Raw genomic sequence first — 21,541 nt, 5'->3', positions numbered from 1 at the left:
GATAAACATATATATAAGACACAGAGTACTAGAATCAAGCACAGTGACAGGGAAGGGAAAAAGAAAGAAAGAACTTCATATAGTATATATATATATTTTTTTAATTTAATTTTATTTTATTTGTGAACATACTGTACAGAGGGGTTACAATTACATGGGTAGGATAATGCGTACATTTCTTACCAAGCATTGCAGCCTCCTCCTTTGTTTACCCTTCACATCCCTTCCCAGCCTCCCCCCTCCCTTCATATAGTATATTAAAAGACAACATCGGGCTGGGAAGGTGGCTCAATGGTAAAGTGCTTGCATGCATGAGGCCCTGGATTCAATTCCTCAGCACCACATAAGCAGAAAAAGCCTGAAATAGTGCTGTGGCTCAAGTGGTAGAGCGCTAGCCTTGAGCTGAAGAGCTGACAGCGCCCAGGCCCAGAGTCTAGGCTCACAGCTGACAAAAACAACAACAACATAAACAACAAAAAATAAACCTCTTGTTTCCATATGTTATGGTTCATTTCGATTAGCATCATTTTGTATGGTCATAGGAACATAATTATGGGCTATTTTGATCCTCTGCTATGATTGTCCTACACATGTACTAATTGTTACAAATGAGGGGAACCATGGAGCCTATAATTTCTTTGGGTCTGGCTTACTTCATTTAATATGATTTTTTCCAAGTCTTTTCATTTCCTTATGAATGGGGTAATGTCATTCTTTCTGATGGAAGCATAGAATTCCATTGTGTGTACATACCACATTTTCTTGATCTTTTCATCTACTGAGGAGAATTTGGGTCAAAGAAAGACTGGATAAATGGAATCATATTAAATTGCAGAGTTTCTGCATGGCAAAGGACATAGCTAGGAAGAGAAATAGAAAGCCCACAGATTGGGAGAAGATCTTTGCTAGCTATACAACAGACAGAAGGCCTTATATAAAAAATATACCTAGAGCTCAAAAAACAACCCCCCCCTATCAAATCCTCAAAGAAACAACCACTCTGTTAATAAGTGGGCTACAGATTAAAAAGAGACTTCTCTGGAGAGGAAATAAGAATAGCCAATAGACACATGAAGAAATTTTTGTTCAACAACTCTGGCTGCAAAAGAAATGCAAATAAAAAACCATATGGAGATTCTACCTTACCCCAGTTAGAATGGCCGTTATCAAGAAAACAAATAATAGTAGATGCTAACGGGGATGTGGCCAAAAGGGAATACAACTACACTGTTGGTGGGAATGTAAACTGGTTCAACCACTCTGGAAAGCAGTATAAACATAGAACATAAGCACAGACATAGAATATAAACATAAAGCAGACTAAATATAGAACTCCTTTATAGTCTAGCAATCCCACTCCTGGGCATTTACCCAAATGATCACAAGCAAGGTCACATGAAAGCTACCAGCACAACTATACTCATTGCAGCATTATTTAGCTATATGTCTTTATACTTCTGGATTTTTGGTGGTTAATTAGAGATAAGAGTCTCAATGACTGTCCTGCCCAGAGTTAGCTTTGAACTGGAATCCTCAGATCTCAGCCCCCTGAGTAGGTATGATTACAGATGTGAGTTACTGGCCCCTAGCTGATTTTTTAATTTTTATTTTTTTGTGGAGGTGTGAATCAAGCCCTAGGCCTTATACATGGTAGTATACACTCTACCACTGACCTACATACAACTCAGTCTCTTTTACTGACAAATTTAGGGTGGTATAAGCAGTAAGACATCACAACCCAGAAAGGTGTCTCAGGAAAGCAAGATGCTGGAAGAGCCTGTTTAGTCAGGTAAACAATGCTGTGCCTCAGGTTTTATAGTGATCATCTTAAAATTACAAATGAGGATAGCATTCTTAGTAGTATCTTAGGACTATGGGAAGACTGAATGAGGCTCGAAGCTCATAGTTATGCTGCTGTGATCACCTGAAAGCCCTCCATTCTTGAGGGGCTTTGGACATTGTACCTACAGCCCCATTACCCTTTGAGAGCCATGTCTTGTCTGAGGTCAGGACATGGGTTCCCAGAGCCTTTAAACTCTTCTTGGGCTCATGAAAGCCCAGTCCTGCTTTAAAAAGTGAGAACACAGCTGGGTGCCGGTGGCTCATGCCTATAATCCTAGCGTTGAGATCTGAGGATCTGAGGATCTTTCCTGCCAGCCTGGGCAGGAAAATCCGTGAGACTCTTATCTCCAATAAACCACTAGAAAACCAGAAGTGGCACTATGGCTCAAGTGGTAGAGTGCTCGCCTTGAGCTGAAGAGCTGAGGGATAGTGCCCAAGCCCAGAGTTCAAGCCCCACGACCTACCAAAAAAAAAAGCGAAAACACTTTGTTATCTCTCCTGATTATGAAAGTGATATTGTAGCTGGGCGCTTGTGGCTCATGCCTGTAATCCTAACTAATTAGGATGCTGAGATCTGAGGAACATGGTTCACAGCCAATCCAGGGGCTGGAAAGGTAGCTCGGTGGTCGAGTGCTAGCCTTGCATGCATGAGGCTCTGGGTTCTATTCCTCAACACCACATAAGCAGAAAAAGCTGGAAGTGGAGGTATGGCTCAAGTGGTAGAGCGCTAGCCTTGAGCGGAAGAGCTGAGGGACAGGGCCTAGGCTAGAGTTCAGGCCCCATGACTGACAAGGAAAAAAAAAAAAAAGAAAGAAAAAACCAGCCCGTGAGACTCTTATCTGCAATTAGCCACCAAAACCCGAAGTGCACTGTGGCTCTAAGTGGTAGAGTGCTAGCCTTGAGAAAAAGAACTCAGGGACAGTACCTATGCCCTGAGTTAAAGCCCCATTACTGACCCCCCCTCAAAAAAAGTGACATGTGCTTAATATAAAAATTCAAATGATGTTAAAAACATGAAAAATATAACAATAAATTTTACCTGTAGAGATAGCCACTTTCATAGTCTGGGTGACATCTCTACCTATCTACACAATTCCAACGCTATTTGAGTATGGTCAACTCCAGGACAGGATATAAAATGAATTTTAAAGACTAAGTTATTGTAACAAATAGTGACTAATATGTAAGATTGGGTCTTCATCATGAAGAAAACTAAGTGAATAACCCCTGAGTCTTACATTACCAGAACTATGGTGACAGTTACAAGTATGTGCTAATTCTTCAAATGAAGAAAAACTGTTCAAGTTTGATTCTGGGAGAGCTTAATTTTTTAAAAGTCATTTATCATTCATATTGTTAGGAAAATGGAGGAGAATGGAAAAGGAATAGGCTGGACTCAATCATCAACAGGCTAGGACTGTTTATTGAGGAACAGCATGGGGCACAAACCTTCCCGTAGATTTGGAAGTTGTGCCAGAGAGTTGGGATGGGAGCTGGGTTTTTATAGGAGGTCCAAGCAAGGAGGCAGAGATTAATGAAAAAGCCTCTAGGTCAAGGAAGGTGGGGGTCTTTAAGTTGGGTCCACAATGGGATGTTTACATCTGGGCTTAGGTTGATTGCTCTGCCTGCACTTCAAACAAGTTCATACATACTTGGGATTTTGCCTGGAGTCTTTATGGGTCTTCATATTCCATTTTTAGATACAAGAGGCCAAGAGGAGAGAGGCAAGTTTTTCATATAGGATCTTTGGATACATAAAAAGAATTGGGCTGAGAGGGGACTAGCATGGAGTTATGAGAAAAAAGCAGATTCCAATCTCCTAACATGTATAATGTGATCCACATCTTTCCTTTACAGCATAAATTTCCTTCCCCCTAAGATTTGCTGAATTCTTTGTCTTTTCAGAAACTTGTTGTTTCTTCCTTAGCCAATTTTCCTTCTTTTCCTCAGGCAGTGATCAGCTGTGTTCATTCCTCAGCCTCTTGTGTTAAGCTTTGGCCCATGATCTGAACAGCTTACTTTTATCAGCTTCATAATGCCCCCATAATATGCAAGACTTAAGATTTTACTTTGAAGTAGATGCTCATTATACTATTAGACTAGATTTAATAGTATATCTGATCCGGATTTCAGGCTCGCAACAGTTTTGGCTTCCAAGTTTTCTCGCCCTGTTGTTCAATTGCATGAACCCTATAGATCAGTGAGGATGATGGCTCCCATATCTTGCTGGGCATCAGAGTCTCTTGGGTGGCAGGCATGTTAAGAGGCCCCATCAGGAACTCACAATCAGAAGCTGGTCTTTAGTAAGCTGGTGGTTATTTTGTTTTATTTTCTGGGTAATATAGATGTAGCTTATACAGACAGGCCAGGCACCAGTGGCAGAGGATATAAGTGGAAGAGACAAAAGGAAGCACCAAGGAGGCAGCAAGGAAGCTGTGAAAGAGAAGGGAGTAGATCAGTGGCAGGAGCCTGTAATTCTAGCTGCTCAGGAGGCTGAGATTTGAGGATCACAGTTCGAAACCAGTCTGGGCAGGGAAGTCTATGAGACTCTTATCTCAATTAACCACACACCGCCCCCCCCCCCGCCAAAAAAAATATAGAAGTAGAGCTGTGGCTCAAGTGGTAGAGTGCTAGTCTTGAGCAAGGGACAAAAACCTTTAGGAATAGCAGTTTAGGCCCTGAGTTCAAGCCCCAGGAGTGGCACCAAAAACAAAACAACAAAAAGAATGATGCATTAAGGGTAAAGCCAAAATCCTTATCTAGTTTTTTTCCCCTCCCTCCCTCCCTCCCTCCCTCCCTTCCTTCCTTCCTTCCTTCCTTCCTTCCTTCCTTCCTTCCTTCCTTCCTTCCTTCCTTACCACATTCCCTTCCCCTTCCCTTTCCCTTTCCCCTTCCCCTTCCTTCTGTGCCAGTTCTGAGGCTTAAACTCAGGGCCTGGGCACTGTCCCTGCGAGCTTCTTTTGCTCAGGGCTAGCACTCTACCACTTAAGCCACAAAGCCACTTCTGGCTTATTCTGAATAGTTCATTGGAGGTATGAGTCTAATGGTCTTTTCTGCGCAGACTGGCTTTAGACTGCAGTCCTCAGATCTTAGTCTCCTGAGTAGCTAGGATTATAGGTGTGAACCACCAGGGCCTGGCTCCCATCTAGTCTTCTTACTCCTGTCTCATCAGCTTGTATCTTTTCAGACTTAACAAAACTCCCACAACTTTTTGTACATATTAATGTATTTTAGAAAAAAAATCACCATGATTTGTCTGTTCATTTTCTCTTTTAGTCTCTAAGTACTATCATACTAAATAAAGCATTCACTTTCATTTTTCCATGAGTATCATGTTGAGCTCTATCTAGGTTAATTCTTGTGTATCTAGTACATTCCTTTTAAAGGTTGTAACCCAATTTTGTTGTAGTTGTCCTGTGCAGAAGCCCCTTGCTGGATTCTATTTGTGTTGCAGTGGCCTGCAAGCCTAGGATTGAAGCTAGCACCCTGTGTTAGGGTCTGACTTCATGGAAGGTCTTCCTTGTAACTACTGGGGCTCAGTGGGATGAGATGGGTCTGGTGTTTGGAATCCTTCCCCTATTCTCTCAGCAGTGATGCCAAATGTGATTTAATAGAGTAGGAGATTTCTTTTTTTTTTTTGGATCAGATCGTGGGGCCTGAACTCTGGGCCTGGGTGCTGTCCCTCAGCTCTTCAGCTCAAGGCTAGCGCTCTACCACTTGAGCCACAGCGCCACTTCTGGCTTTTTTCTTTTTGCGTATGTGGTGCTGAGGAATCGAACCCAGGGCCTCATGCATGCAAGGCAAGCACTCTACCACTGAGCCACCTTCTCAGCCCTGAGTAGGAGATTTCTAGGTAATAAGTGTTGTGAGAAGGCAAATGCCCTTATGGCTCTTAGGGTAGAGTTATAGAGCTTTATTTGTACAACTACTTGGGGGCATGCGCAGGGAAGGCAGGGATGAGTGATGGACAGGAGCCCAAGCTCCACTTCCCACCCACCTTTTCTCCCGGCCTTGTTCTTCTACTTAGGCTCATGGCCTGTGGTGCTAACTCAAGTGTTGATCTGATAGAAGATAATGACATATAGCTCAGAATCTGAGACTAAGTTCCCAGGCTATCTCTTGGAAAGTCAGGGAAGGCAAGAAAGATGAAAATCCTCTAGGGATATAAGTCAAGAAGTTTGGAAGTTGTCCAAGTTGTCCAAGCCTTTCAGGGCTTCCCTGTGGTCTATGGGATCTTTCCATTTCTGGGGAGACACCTTCCAGCACTAAAGGGTGTTATAGAATACAGTTCCCTAATTGCTAGAGCTATGGTTGGACTTCTGTGTCTGATTAGCATGCACTGCAGCACACATGTTGGCCATTATTTGAGCTGCTTTGTTTTTTAGTTTCTGTCTGTGAGGTCATCAAAGGAGTTGTACAAAAATAAAAAGTTTCTCTATGATGTTGATTCTCAGGCAAAGGAACAGCCTAGGATCCAGAGCTATCTAGCTTAATGACTTGGAGGGAATATCCTGACATTCCTGCTGTGGTTTAGGCTGCGAATGAGGTTGGTTATTCCTTCTTCCAGGTAGTACTGAAAGATTTTAGTAGGGACATCTGTCTCAGCCATTTTCTAACCCTGGTCATGGAACCCCTGACAGAAGGTGAATGAAGTGCCAGAGCTGAAGATATCCCTTCCACTTGAGATGGCAGGGCAGCAATGAGGATGTCCAGCAGAGCTTCTGAGACACACATCCCCTCAGTGACTGTCCCTTCTTCCTACCTGAGATGTTTTACCTGCTACACTTAATCAAGGATGGGTACATCAGCAGTGTACCCCTCTATAGGAATGTGACTGGGTTCAGCTTCTTGTGGAGGGTCTGTGTGGTGCCAGGAACCAGCCAAAAGTCACCTTTTCTTGGCTGGTAGCAGAACTTAGGTGGGCAGCGACTTGGTCAAATTCACACAGCTATTAAGCTGTTTGAATATAATTATATTTCAGCTTTTGCCTTTTTCTGCAACAGATTTGCTATAGAATCTGTTTTAGAAGGGGTATGATGATATTACCTGATTTTACTGTTTGCCTTGCCCTGTAATTCTTTCTGCTATATTTCATTTAGTGTCTATTTTGTTTCCCAAGAAGTGTCTTGACGGAATAGCTGAATAGCATGCTGTTCTTTTATGTCAGCTCCAAGGCCATTGCAATTAGATACTCATAAAAGTAAGCCTCCATTGAGTAGAAGTGAGTAGAACAGGCTTGCCTGAGTGGGCTAGGAGCTTGAGTGTATGTGCTTGGCTGTCACAGCCCCACTTCCTGGAGAACAGTGCCCATGGCCTCTGACCTCACTCTGGCCCCTGAGGTTAAATGAGAAGAGGCCACAGCTTCCTTGCCATCAAGCCAGGTGCATGGTAAGGAGGGGCCAGAGACCTGGAATGCCCAGAGTAGCTGGCTGTTTGCTTCTACAGGGCAATCTTCATCCTGTCCCACCCTGATAGCTCTGGAATGGAGGGATGCATGCCTGATAGATAGCTGCCAGGGGCTGCAGAGAAGCAGCTGTCCAAGCTAGAAAGTGTCTTGCAAGCTATCCCTCTGTCCTATTTCTGTCTTTGGGTTTAAGGGGATAGCTGGAGATACTTCTGTAAATGCAGATTCCCAAGTCAGTGGGCATTAGATGATGGGCTGAGGAATCTGTCCTTTAAAAATACTGAATTACTTTCTTATAGGATAGGGAGAAGAAAGAGAGACAGTCAGGTGCACAGCCTTTGTGGTGCTGTGGAACTGAGTCCTGGGTGAATATCTTCCCCAACTCTGCTTTCTTGCCCTAGGGCAAGATGAGGGAGCAGGGTGCTCACTGCCTGCCATAGACATTGTCAGAGTGACATGACAGAGTTGACAGGACCTCCAGCCTTGTCCTTTATTTTCCCCTTTTATGGGTACAAGTCTTTACTGTAGCCACACATAGGTCATAGTTGAGAACTTCAGAGAGGGATCAGTAGTTACTTTATAAACTCATAGGCTGTTAGGTACTATAGGGAGAAAGTAGAAAAAAAAGATCTTTGGGTTGATGAGAGGTGACCCAACTTTAAGTCCAGCTCTTTGTGTTACTTAGGGTATCCTTTTGAGACTCCCCAAGCCTTTCTTGTTACCAGCTTTATTGTTACCAGCTGTAAAATGGTGGCAAACAGTTCTGGTCTCAAGGTTGCTGAGAGGAATGTCAGCTGGTTTCATAGAAGTGTGATCCCTGCACAGGTTCAGGCCTTGCACCTAAAGCCTGTCTTGTTACAGATGGAGGGCCGCCGTGACAGCATGCTGGAGACAGCCAGGCACTGTTTCACGTCGGCAGCCCGCTGTGAGGGTGATGGTGATGAGGAAGAGTGGCTTATCCACTACATGCTGGGCAAGGTGGCTGAGAAGCAGCAGCAACCACCAGCCATCTACCTGCTGCACTACAGACAGGCTGGCCACTACCTGCATGAAGAAGCTGCCCGCTACCCCAAGAAGATCCACTACCACAACCCACCTGAGCTGGCCATGGAGGCCTTGGAGGTGACTCCCTGCTGGCCCAGGGAGGGGAGGGAGGCAGGGAAAGAGTGGGCTGGTTTCTCATTCTCTATAGGGATGGGACTCGTAGTGCCAGTGATTTTGCTACAAACCCACTGGAAACATCTCTGTATTCAGCAGCTTCATGTGCAATTAAATTAAAATAGCCTTTCCTCTTTCTAAGGATGCTTACTACTCTTTCTGGGTGAATGGACATTTTGTTCCTGAGTGCAGACCAAATACACAGGCCTACTAAATTAACCTTAACCTATGCCTAGACTACCTGGCTTGGTAAGGTTGAACAGAGTAAGCAGCCTGCTTGACCCCAAATTTGGTGGCTTTTTTTTTTTTATTGTTTCTCAAGAGAAGAGCAGGGTTTTGTTTGTTTTTGTTTTTGTTTTTGTTGTTGTTGTTGGTTGTGGGGCCTGAACTTTAGGCCTGGGTGCTGTCCCTCAACAGTTCAGCTGAGGGCTAGTGACCTATCACGTGAGCCATAGCGCCACTTCTGGCTTTTTCTGCTTATGTGGTGCTGAGGAATCGAACCTAGGGCCTCATGCATGCAAGGCAAGCACTCTACCACTGAGCCACCTTCCTAGCCCCTGTTTTTTTTTTTTTTTTAATTGTAAAAATACTATACAGAGGGGTCACAGTTACATGAGCAAGGGAATAAGTACATTTCCTATCAAGCATTGTTTCCTCCTCCTTTGTTGTTGTTTTTTTAACTTTATGATTTTCAGAGCATTTTTTCTTTTTTTTGTGCTGGTACTGGGACTTAAACTCAAGCACTCACTCTCACTAGGGTTGTCTTTTACAACTGTGCTTTACAACTTGAGCCATGCCTCCAGTCCAGAATTTTTCTCCTTAATTGGAGGAAGAGTCTCATAGACTTTCTGCCTGAGCCTGCTTCAAACTATTCTTCCAGGTTACAGCCTCCTAAATAGCTAGGATTATAGCACGAGCCACTGGCACCCAGCTTGGGCCCCTCTTTTTAATACTTGGCTAATTGTGAGCAAACAAAAAAATGTCACTTAAAAATTTTTCCTTTAAAAAATAATTCCTATCAAATGTTTTGTTTTTTGTCAAGTGGTTTATAGTAGCTCTTTGTGGGCCAGTGTAGGGTTCATCAAGAAATATGTAACTATATCTTCCTATCAAATTTTTTTTTTCAGTAGCAGCCTAGCTACTGCCATTTACAGCCCAGGTGTCAAATCCTTCCCTGTCACAGTTCTTTCATGCCATCTACTTGGGGTTATGTGCTTTGGAGGAATTCTATTTTGGGAATGAGAAGGCTGAGGCCTAGGAGAGAGGTATGACCCAGCTTTAAGTTGCCAGCAGGAGAGGAGAGGAGCTGGGTCAAATCCCACTGAGCTTGTGGCAGATGTGCAGCACCTTTGGCACTAGTGACCCAACATATGGAAAGAGGTGACCTGGCCCTCAGGAAGATGATGTCAGCTCCATGATTTTTTTTCCCCTTGAGTTTTTGGCTTTTGCAGTTGCCTGGTAGAGCTTATTAGTGGTCAGAATGATACCCTCACATGAATGGATTGCCCATCAACAGCATACTGTGCTGGTTGTAGTTACACAGAGTTCAGTTTGGAGCATTCTGCTCTGCACAGACAATATAGCCATGTAGCTTTAATTCAGCTGGCTTGTGTATGTGCCTTGTTTTTTAAAATGGCAGTTCGTGTAAATGAAATGCCTGATTCCTCTGATGTGAAACCTTCATTCAAAATACTTTACTTGTCACCTGGATGAACTTTGCCAGTTGGATATTTTATCCTAGCCCAAGTTTGACTACCTGGTGTACAGAATGGTAAAAGAAAAATTGTATAATTGAAAGGAAACAAACTTTGTTTGTTTACTTATTTATTTCATGGTCCTTGAACTCAGGACCTGAGTACTGTCCCTGAGCTTTTTTGCTCAAAGCTGCCTCTCTACCACTTGAGCCACAGCCCTATTTCTGGTTTTTTTAGTGCTTAATTGGAGATAAAGAGTCTCAGGGGCTTTCCTAACCAGGCTGGCTATGAACTGTAATTCCCATATCTCAGCACCCTGAGTAGTTAGGGTTATAGGCATGAGCCATCAGCACCCCACTTTACATTTACTTGTTTGTTTATTTTAATGTTGTATATAGTATTGGCAATTGAGTTCAGAGATTTGTGCTTGCTAGCCAGCACTAGTTTTTGAGCCACACCTCAGCTTGGTGTTCTGTAGACAGAAATAAAGTTGCTAGGCCATGGAGTAATAGGTCCAGGCGTAGACTGGGAATGAAGGGCTCTGGGTGACACAGTGTAGCCCCTGTGTCTGAGATATTTCTTTGAGAACATTGCTCAGACCTAACTAGAATGATGTCATCTGAGGGACCTGCTAGTCAGGACCTGAGGTGCCAGCTCTTCTCAGTCCTTGTGACACCCATTATATTCTCCATGGGAGTAGATGCTATAGGTGAGGGCTACATCACGCTGACACCACATCTGCAGCGGAAGCCAGCTGTAGAGCTGCCTGCATGTGTTACACACCAGACAGTAGAGGAAAGGAGACAAAACAGACCAGGGTTGAACCTGGCCCTGGACTTTTGCCCAGTGGCTGAGGTTTGTGAAATGCACTTCACCCATTCATAAATAGAGAAAAGTGTAAGATCTCATCTGATACTGTACTCTCTGCCTGCTTACTTGCCCTGTAATCCACAGCCTTAAAACTTACGAATGCCCGACTTTTCCTAGGGACAGGGTTATAAACAAATCCTGCCTGGTCCTTGTCTCTACAGAGTATTTACTTAGTCCAGAGACAGATCTAGAGGTTTAATTTCTGTGAGTGCTAGGAGAGGAGAAGAAAAAGGGCAGCAATGCCATGCCAATAAAGGAGGGCTGAGGGAGTTATTACTGTGATGTTACCACCATGTATCTGGTTTACTGGATAAGCATTTGAGATGGAACACTGACAGTTAATATCTGTTTTAATTTTCAGAGCTCATCTTGAATTACTTATAGATTGACTGGCTTTAAAGCTAACAAAATCAGTCAGTATATAGTAACCTGTTGCCCTAGGCAACATTTAATAGTGTGGCTGCCTGGCCTGTGGAATAGAGCTTTGCACTGAGAAGGTTGTTCATATCAAAGGTGTTGTTTTAGGTTTACTTCCGGCTCCATGCTTCCATCCTGAAACTCCTGGGAAAACCTGATTCTGGGGTTAGTGCCGAGGTCCTGGTCAACTTTATGAAGGAGGCTGCAGAAGGACCCTTTGCCAGGGGTGAGGAGAAGAATACACCCAAAGCTTCAGAAAAGTGAGTAGCTTGCTTGCAGTGACCCCGAAGTGCTCATTTTCTATGATATAGTGGTCACAGGGAATTGGAACTCATCTAGAAATGCTGATGGCTAGGCCAAAATATTTCTTTGAAATCTGAGGAGAGTGAGTGTACAATCTTTGGTTTCTACCCTGTGGCCATGTCTGGTACTGTTATACCCTCAAGGCAAATCCTGGAGAGAAGTCAACCTTACTGTCCCATGCAGAACATATAGGAAGCCTTGCCCAAGGATGCCTAGTATGCATCCTATTTTCCTGAGAAGTACTAAAGGGTATGGGAGATAATAAGCTTTTCTCTAAGTATCAGAGAGCTCAGAGAAGCTAAGGCCCTGGCATGGTCCCCTCAGTGGTATGGAGCTAATTCCTGTCATTCATGTGTGCCTCTGTCCCCATGTAAGTTGTCTCTGTGGCCCAGACATCTTTTGCTCTGATATTCCTTCCTGATACTTGCTCAGTTGACTCCATCTTGGAGACCCCTGCCTCGCTGGTTACTGTTTGGGATTCAGCTGAGTATTGGGGAAATGTGCTTCTAGACCCTGACCCTGAGGGCTATCTGTTCATTGCCACAGATAGTCACATCACATGTGCCTTTGGTGAACAGCAAAGGCAGTGCCCTCTTCTTGTGGGAGAGATAGGTACAGGTATACCCACTTGAGTGGGTGTGTTGTGTCCAGAAGCTATAGGTGTATATTTTGTAGGTCCCCAAGGGTACAATGGAGTTATCTTTAATTGATCATAATTCTGCTTAAAATTTTTTAATTATAGAAATACTATATGAAAGAAGGGAGGGAAAGTAGGAGAGAAATGAGGGAAGAGGTAACAAGTTTGACAAGAAATGTGCCTATTACCTTACTTATGTAACTGTAACCCATCTGTAAATCACCTTGACAATAAAAAAAGAAATAATATATGAATATAGTTAGAGGAAAATCAAACACACATATGTATAGACTAAAATACGACAGAATGCCCTCTCATTCCAAGTTAGACATTACTCACAGTTTAGTTTCTTTTTATTTTATTAGATTACATGAATTTAACAGAAGGGATTTCATTATTACTATTTCCATACATGTTTACAATATACTCAATCTTACCCCTGCCATCACTTTCCCTTTCCCTTCTTTTCCTTTTCCCAAAACATCAGAGTTTAATTTCTCAAAATGTTTTCTATTTATCCACACATATGCGTATGTCCAGTTCTAGGGTTTATTTTATAAAAATGACCTGTTTAAGGTACCATTCTAAAATTTGTTTTACCCTATAATGGTGAATCTAGGACACTATAGAAATAGCATCCTATTTACCACATTTTTCTATTCCATACTTATTGTTGCATTATAACCAGGAACTTTTTGTGACTATTTCCATGGACAAGGAAGGTGTGCTTACTTTTTTTTAAAATTGTTTACTTGTGTTTAGCAGATATCCTTGGACAGAAGTGAACCTGCACTAATGTAGACATACTTTTTTTTTTTTGGTCATGGGGCTTGAACTCGGCTCAGGGCGAATGCTCTACTACTTGAGCCACAGTGCCAATTCTGGTTTTCTGGTGATTAATTAATGATAAGAGTCCCATGGTCTTTCCTGTGTGGGCTGGCTATGAATCGTGATCCGCAGATCTCAGCCCCTTGAGTAGCTAGGATGACAGGTGTGAGCCTCCGGCACCAGCGAGGCATAGTTTCTGTTCTTCCATTTGTTGAGGTTTAGACATGTTGGGCTGTCCAAAGAAGGGCACTGACTTGAAGTGGACTGGTGTTGGAGTGCTTCTGAGGTGAGGCTTGTCACTTCCTGAATAGTTTCCTGGGCCTGCCTGACACCCAGAGACACTGGCAAAGCCTGGCCAGAAGAGTTGGGAAGTATCCACATAGCGTTGAAACTGTGGGTACTGTTGGGACTGCTCTTTCAGCAGCATAGCCAGATAGGGTGGGAGCCATTGAAGGTAAGTGGGAGCAGGAGGCCCTTGGAAGGATACTGACTCACAATGGGACATGTCCGTTTCACCATGATACGGAGCCTGACCTGCGTCCCATCCTCTATCCCCACAGAGAGAAGGCCTGCCTGGTGGACGAGGATTCCCACTCTTCAGCTGGGACACTGCCGGGCCCGGGAGCTTCCCTCCCCTCCTCCTCCTCAGGCCCAGGTCTGACATCCCCACCTTACACAGCTACTCCGATTGACCACGATTACGTCAAATGTAAAAAACCCCACCAGCAGGCAACGCCGGACGGTATAGTCCCTGTTCTCCCTACTGCCAGCCCAGGGCGGCACACCAATCATGGGGAGGGTGCTCAAGCGAATTTGTTTTGTCGCTTTATTTTGGTGAGGGGGGGTGCTGGGTCTGGGGTGACACGGGCAATGTTGCGGCTGTTCATTAACCTCATGGACTCACGGTGAATCTTGTGCTTCTAAGACATGCTCAGGGTCGCCACCTGCCAGCTTGCCCACCTGGGAGCCAGGGGAGGGGCAGGCTGGACTAAGGGGTCTCACTTTTTGTGTCTACATTTTCTCACCTTCAAAGTGAGGGGTGCTGGCATCTTTCCTTTGAAGGACATTTTGGAAGACTTGTAGGTCACCTAGAGGCCTACATCATTCAGCAGCACATCATTAGAGCTTTTTCCTTGGGATGATTGTGGGTAGGCCATGACTAGTGCTACGTCTGTCCCCCTTGGGCATCCAGACAGGCTATTGATGGGGTCACCTGGGACTACATGCAGGGCCATCCCATGTGGGATGGGGCAGGTGGCGACCATTCAATCACATTCCTTACTAACATTAGGAGGCTTGCATGCTGGCCTGTAGCTTGAGTTTTTCATATTCTCATCCTTACAGTGACAAGCTGATGACAGTATACCTGTTAGGATAATCCAAATTAGTGGATTTAGAGGGCCATTCAAGTGGAGCCTTGGAGAGGTAGTGATACCATTGGAAGACACCTGGCTCCTCATTCCCATGCCACTCATCTCATCTGGGCTGTTGGGAAGCAGGCCTGGCTCTGCTTTCCACAAGATGACAGGGCATCCATCCATAGGTGGGTAGGGTTGGCTATGGGCCTGTGCATCCTGCTGTATAGAGTGGCTTCCTGAAGGCTGGGTCCTCTGGGGACTATGATAGCCTTAAAGCTGAGACCCAGGATGGGTGAAAGAGCATTTAGGGCTCACCACTTTGGCAGAGACTCAGTTGCTGTACAGGTTCCTGAAAAGCATGGACATCTGCCCCCAGCTTACTGAGTCAAAAGCAGATTTAGAGAAGCACTGGTGAAGAATAGCAAGTAACTGGGCTTCTGGTTTTCTAAGAGTAGGAGTTAGTGATATCCCGGCAGGGATACAGTCTCTTGACGGTATCCCCTCCTGGCTTTGGCTTGGGTCTTAAGCATGTATGGTGAGAGAGAGGCCCAAGGATATGTATGTGTGCTGTGTGCCTCCATTACCCCCCAACAGAGTTGTGTCCTCCCTGTAGTCCCATTGTTGACAGCCTCTGCCTGCACCAGTGCACTGAGCAGAGCTAGGAGAAGCTGCATGCCAGTGTTCAGTTCTGCAAACATTTCCTAAATGAGATACTTCTCCTTTTTAGTTAACTCACATTAACTGGGGGAACCACCCATTAGCAGTAAGACCTTGCACTAGGAATTAGTTTCTGCTACTTCTTTGAGGAAGTGCCAAAGTTCTCAGGAGAGAGGCTTGCCTTTCTCAGGTATCCACATGCTGTGTTCCTGCTCCTGTGCTCCTGGGCTAGGGAATATCAGCACCATTCCTGTAGCCTCCCAATTACCTGCAGGCATGAGAGGCTTGACTCTTAGGCTGGGTATGCCTCTAGGAACAAGAAAGGAGGCAGAATTGCTTACCTGCAACTTGTGGTCTAGTTGCCCCAAGTTGGGACATGCCTGTTGCATAGAATTGTAGATTTTCTGTTACTGAGTGCAGGGTTTGGGCATTCAGCATGGCAGATCAGGGTGCCAGCATAACAACTACTTGTTTTGGAAGTAGGCAGAAAAGTAAGCTCAAATATAGTTTCAGTAGTTTCAAAGTGATTCTTAGGAGCATTTTGGAATTCTTTGATACCCTACAGCCCTACCTTTATCCAGTTCCAGGTGCTTGGAAGGGGTGAGAGGCCTAGTGCTTTCAGACAGCCAAAGAAAACTGCCTGCACCAGAAAAAAATTGGAGGCCCTGAAATAGCCATGATCTTTGGATGCCAGTGGCCCTTTTAGCCCCTGTTCAGGTTCCTATGAAAAGAACTCCAGACTCCAGGCAGAAGCAGCAGATAAGATGGCTTTTTCAAGAGATTTTCTGATAACCTCTAGAATCCACACTATCCACTATGACTCCGGCTTACTGATGTGGCCTGACCATGGGAGGAGAGTGTATGGCTCACACTTTCCATTCATTTCCTCATCCTGGGATCAGCCTCAGGTCTCCTGTGGGAAAATAGGACATTAGCACTCACTGCAGGTCACAGCCAAGCCATCCCATTGCAAGAGTGGTTGGTACTTGTAGCCCCAGTAGCAATAGGATTAGGACTTGAACTCAGATAAGGAGTCCTGGGCAGAGCTGGCTCTAGAGTTAGAGATATTTGAGTTCCAATTCTATTCATTGCTTACATGCTCAGCATTCTTGGATAAGGGCCTCCCTCTCGGAGGCAGTTTCCTTACCTGTAAATGAATTAGTGTTTGCCTTGTGCTTACAAAGCTAGGCACCAGTAACTACCTAGTAGTTAGGCACCTCCTAACTACTCAGGAGGCTGAGGTCTGAGAATCATGGTTCAAAGCCAGCTCGGGTATAAAAGTCCGTGACTCTCACGTCCAATGAGCCACTCAGAAAAAGCTGGAAGTGGAGCTGTGGTTCAAGTAGTAGAGTGCTAGCCTTGAACAAAAAAGCTCAGGGACAGCATCCAGGCCCTGAGTTCAAGTTCCAGAACCAACACCATTAAAAAAAGAAGTGTTTGCATAGCAAGTCCTTCTTCTAGATGCAATTATTCTCCAGATCATGGGGGAAGCTAGGACAAGAATTAGATTAGCACACATAGAAGGCACACACTGGAGCCTGTCGCCCTTGGTTTGTGACCTGACTCTCCAGCCAGTGAAGTATTCTCAAAAGATGAACAGGCAATGCCCTGGGTAGGCCTGAACATTGTGCTTGCTGAATCCCAGTTTGCCACCTGACAGAGCCTTTGTGGAGCTATTTAATTTGCCAACAGTGAGAAAGATAGCCAAACATCAGGAATTCCCTGGTCCTCTTTTAGTACCTCTCTGCTTAAAAAGTGGGAAATCATCCAGACTCTGGTACCTCACGTTTGTGATCCTAGCTAGTCAGGAAGCTGAGATCTGAAGATTGTGATTTTTCGAAAGCCAGCCCATTCAAGAAAGTCCATGAGACTTTCCATTAACCATGTAAAAAAATGGAATGGAGCTGTAGCTCAAAGAGCTAGAGCACTAGCTTTGAGCACAAAGCTCAGGGACAGTGTCCAGGCCCTCCCTGAGTTCAAGCCCTACAGATGACAAAAAAAAAAAAAAAGCTGGGCACTGATGGCTCATGCCTGTAATCCTAGCTACTCAGAAAGCTGAGGTCTAAGGATTGTGGTTCAAAGCCAGTCCAGGCAGGAAAGTCAATGAGTCTCTTACCTCCAATTAATCATTAGCAAACTGGAAGTGGAGCTGTGGCTAAAAGTAGTAGAACACTAACCTTGAGCAAAAGAGCTTAGGGACAGCGCTCAGACCCTGAGTTCAAGCCCTATGACTGACAAAAAAAGGAAGAAAGAAAAAAAAAAAGAAAGATGGAAGGAAGGAAGGAAGGAAAAAACAAAGAAAGAAAGAAAAGGAAGGAAGGAAGGAAGGAAAATCAGCTAGGGTTAATTCTGATTTGGCTTAAGATTTAGAACAGTTCCAGCTAGATGTCCAAATAGACATTTGTAGTGTCTCTCCTAGAACAGACCTTAAGTGACATGGGTTCACTCTCTAGACTGCCCTCACCTGTAGTCTTGTGCCTCCTGCACTAGGGTTGGACATCTCCTGCAGCCATCCATGTACTTGATGAAAGCCTCTGGAATTAATTCCATAGGGTGCTCTGAGACCACCGTAGCCAGAGTAGACAGCCCTTCTAGACTAATTTCTTCCTTCTATTCAGTTCTTAGAATTTCAGTGCTGAAATAGTCATGTTGAAGTTTTCTGACTAGAAAGAGAAAGTGACATGAGGAGCATATTGTGACTTCTCAGGGGCTCCTAATGATTGTTGTTTACAGAGGTAGAAGGAATGAATGAAATCTGTTGCCTTCCATCACATGCAGTGTTGGTATGCAGGTGTGGGCCTCTGTGTGTGTGTGTGTGTGTGTGTGTGTGTGTGAGAGAGAGAGAGAGAGAGAGAGACAGACAGACAGACAGACAGACAGACAGACAGACAGAGTAATTAGACTATACCATACAGCACTGTGGATTTGCTTGATGGTAACAATTTTGTAGATAGGCAGATAGTGCAGATAGGCACTCCTTCATGCTAGTCAGGACAAAGCTAAAGGAGAAAGAGATCCTAAGTCATCTTCTATCTAGGCCATATGTGGGGCTAATTAATGCTAGGAAAGCCCTTTGCCTGGATGACATGACAGCTTACATCTGTTTATGTTTCCCTTCTTGTTAGAGTTGCTTCAATAGAGACTAGGGAGCAAAACCATTCCAAAATGGCTTGAGCTTTCATTTGATCTGGTGTAACTGGCCTTTGAGATATGTGTCATAGATCTCTTGGTCTAAGACCTGGTCTGCCTGATGTACTTGATGTCACTTCAGAATGCCACAACCAAGAAAGGCCTCAGAGGTCAGAGGCCTTGTCCTATGGTCAGTCTGGGGCTGGGCCTTCTCTGGGGTTCTTCAGCCAGTCTGGGGTCACATCTATGCAAGTGTTCTGTTAGCACTGTACCAGGTGCACAAAGCTACCCTGGTTGCTGCTACAAGCTCAAAGGAGACAGATGTGAGTCAGTCATTATACAGCTGAAGGTTGGGGTGAGCTGAAGTGAGGATCAGCAAGGTAAGTTTGCCTGTCCCAGAGATAGTCAGACTGACAGGAGTAGGAAGGAAGCCTTTCTGAGGAGGCAAAGCTTTATCATCATCTGAAGGGTATGTCAATTTACTGTGAGGGGAGAGGGAAGAGGAGAGAGGGGACAGGAATTGAAGCTTCAGAGGGTGGCATCCATGGTTGCAGGTGGTGCTCAGTAAACTCCTTGACAGCATGAGCCCAGCTGCCAAGGAGCCTCTGAGGCTGCTCTAGGTTTGTAGGCTGTGTGTGGGTCTTCAGTTCCTTAGGTGACTAGTATCAAGCTTCTTCACAGCCATCCATCCTCACTGTGCTGTTACCGTTTGTCATGTTTCATCTGTGCTTATCTTCTCCTGTTCACCCCACACTGCCTCCACCAATATTGCCCGTGCTGCCCCTAACCCTGACCACACTCTGTTCTCCAGGCTTTGTCTTTCTGCTTGCACCTGTCACGGCTCGCTTCAGGGAACAGCGCAGACCGCATGTTCAGTCCTCAGTCCGGCTCCCTGCTTCCCCTGTGACCAGGAGTACCTTCATGTCTGCTGGTCCTGTGATATGGAGAGTGTATGTTAGATGTGCTTGGCTTCTGCCAACAGCCCTCCTTCCCAGTTCTGGCTGTATGTAGAGGCATTGGTGGTCTGTTCCCTAAATATTCACCTGTTTTCCTGCTTGGAAGGTGGCTCAGTCCTGTATTTTCATTGCTTTGCTCTTCCTTGCTTTAAAAGAAAGACAACAGACTTTTAACTTAACACATTCTCTTTACAAGGTTAAGTGTAAAAATGTAGACTTTGTACAGTAACTGAGGCTGTGGGATGGGCCACGTGCCTGTACTTCACAGTGGCCAGACTCTGGAGAGTCAGGGGTGGTAAAAGGCCCTTTAGGACTGACCTTTCAGCTGGCCAAGGGTAGGTCAGTTTCTGGTAGAAACTCTGCTTTCCTGTAAACAGACATTCTCAATGTAAGAGAGACTCCTAGGAAACTCCTGCTTTTCCCCTGGGGAGCAGTGGCTGGGAGGTTGTCAGACCACAGAACTAGTTGTTTCCTTTGCTTTTCCCTAATTGTTACCTTCCTGAGAATCACTTCAGGGAAAAGCTGATAATAGCATTTGTTGAGTAGGTCTTGCTGTGTGCCAGGCATTGAAAGAAGACACCATGGGGAAAGCCAAGAAGAAAGTGCCCTGATCCATGCAGCCAGGTTGAATCTTCATGTCCCTGGGTGGTGTTTTGGAATAGTGGTTGGTACTGTGAGCTGCCAAGAATAGGGAACAAATTCTGCAGCTGGAAGGTTGGCCTCCAGAGAAGCCTGGCAGGCTACTGTGGATAGGGATAGTGGAGACAAAGAAGTGGAAATTGGAGAGTCCTACAAGTGTCTCTTCTCTTTGGTGTCTGACCATGGTAACAATAGAGATTTTGTAGGCAGAGAGTTTTGGAGAGCAGTACTCCCCCAGAGTGCAATGGGTTATCCTTTGTTGCCTTCACCATTTCTGATGAGGTCTGGCCACCTTCCCTGCATGTTTTGGCAGATTTGTGGTCCCATCACATTGACTCATAAAGAGGGAATTAGCACATTGGGAGTAAATACTGGTTTGCTTAAGTCAGTCTTAGGTTTTCATAATGATCACAGCTGGGATTCCACCAAACAGGCAATTCCTTTAGGCCCAGAGCCCAATAGCTTGTGAGCCAGTGAGCTTATGGCAGTGTGCCAGTGGGTGAAATCATCTTGGCTAGGCTTGCTTCCTGGAGCTTACCACAGGGTATGCTGCTCAGCCTGCAGTAACTTTGGCTGGTCTCACGTTGGCTTAGGTGAGCTAGCCCTGGCCTTACTTTCATGGAGACCTCAACAGCAGAGATGGCCTGCCGTCTTCTGGAGAAACTGAGGCCTCTTGAGTGTTGTCCAAGCCATTGATATTCTCGCTGTGATGACAAGAGTGAATACTACAGAACAGGATGATCATTGTGTTATCATTAAAGTAGGCCAGGCCCCTTAGAGCTCTCACATGTCAGAAACAGGGAGATAATTTAAGCATGATGTGGGCTGGGTGCCAGTGGCTCACACATATAATCCTAGCTACTCAGGAGGCTGAGATCTGAGGATTGTGGTTCAAAGCCAGTCCAGGCAGGAAAGTCAATGAGTCTCTTACCTCCAATTAATCATTAGCAAACTGGAAGTGGAGCTGTGGCTAAAAGTAGTAGAACACTAACCTTGAGCAAAAGAGCTTAGGGACAGCGCTCAGACCCTGAGTTCAAGCCCTATGACTGACAAAAAAAGGAAGAAAGAAAAAAAAAAAGAAAGATGGAAGGAAGGAAGGAAGGAAAAAACAAAGAAAGAAAGAAAAGGAAGGAAGGAAGGAAGGAAAATCAGCTAGGGTTAATTCTGATTTGGCTTAAGATTTAGAACAGTTCCAGCTAGATGTCCAAATAGACATTTGTAGTGTCTCTCCTAGAACAGACCTTAAGTGACATGGGTTCACTCTCTAGACTGCCCTCACCTGTAGTCTTGTGCCTCCTGCACTAGGGTTGGACATCTCCTGCAGCCATCCATGTACTTGATGAAAGCCTCTGGAATTAATTCCATAGGGTGCTCTGAGACCACCGTAGCCAGAGTAGACAGCCCTTCTAGACTAATTTCTTCCTTCTATTCAGTTCTTAGAATTTCAGTGCTGAAATAGTCATGTTGAAGTTTTCTGACTAGAAAGAGAAAGTGACATGAGGAGCATATTGTGACTTCTCAGGGGCTCCTAATGATTGTTGTTTACAGAGGTAGAAGGAATGAATGAAATCTGTTGCCTTCCATCACATGCAGTGTTGGTATGCAGGTGTGGGCCTCTGTGTGTGTGTGTGTGTGTGTGTGTGTGTGTG

General features: G+C 44.9%; 1 protein-coding gene across 1 annotated transcript in view; it reads left to right on the top strand.

Annotated features, from left to right (window-relative positions):
* Positions 1-21,541, top strand: part of Cabin1 (calcineurin binding protein 1) — a 147,402-nt gene that overhangs the window by 60,015 nt on the left and 65,846 nt on the right. Inside the window, exons 24-26 of the mRNA XM_013014489.1 lie at positions 8,108-8,368; positions 11,494-11,645; positions 13,714-13,895. Of these exons, the coding sequence (XP_012869943.1) occupies positions 8,108-8,368; positions 11,494-11,645; positions 13,714-13,895 (595 nt within the window). The remainder of the gene's footprint in view (positions 1-8,107; positions 8,369-11,493; positions 11,646-13,713; positions 13,896-21,541) is intronic.

The sequence above is a fragment of the Dipodomys ordii genome, unplaced genomic scaffold, assembly GCF_000151885.1.
Source record: "Dipodomys ordii isolate 6190 unplaced genomic scaffold, Dord_2.0 Scaffold23, whole genome shotgun sequence".
NCBI lineage: Eukaryota > Metazoa > Chordata > Mammalia > Rodentia > Heteromyidae > Dipodomys > Dipodomys ordii.
The sequence above is the reverse complement of the archived record's forward strand: the minus strand, read 5'-3'. Positions and strand labels throughout refer to the sequence as shown.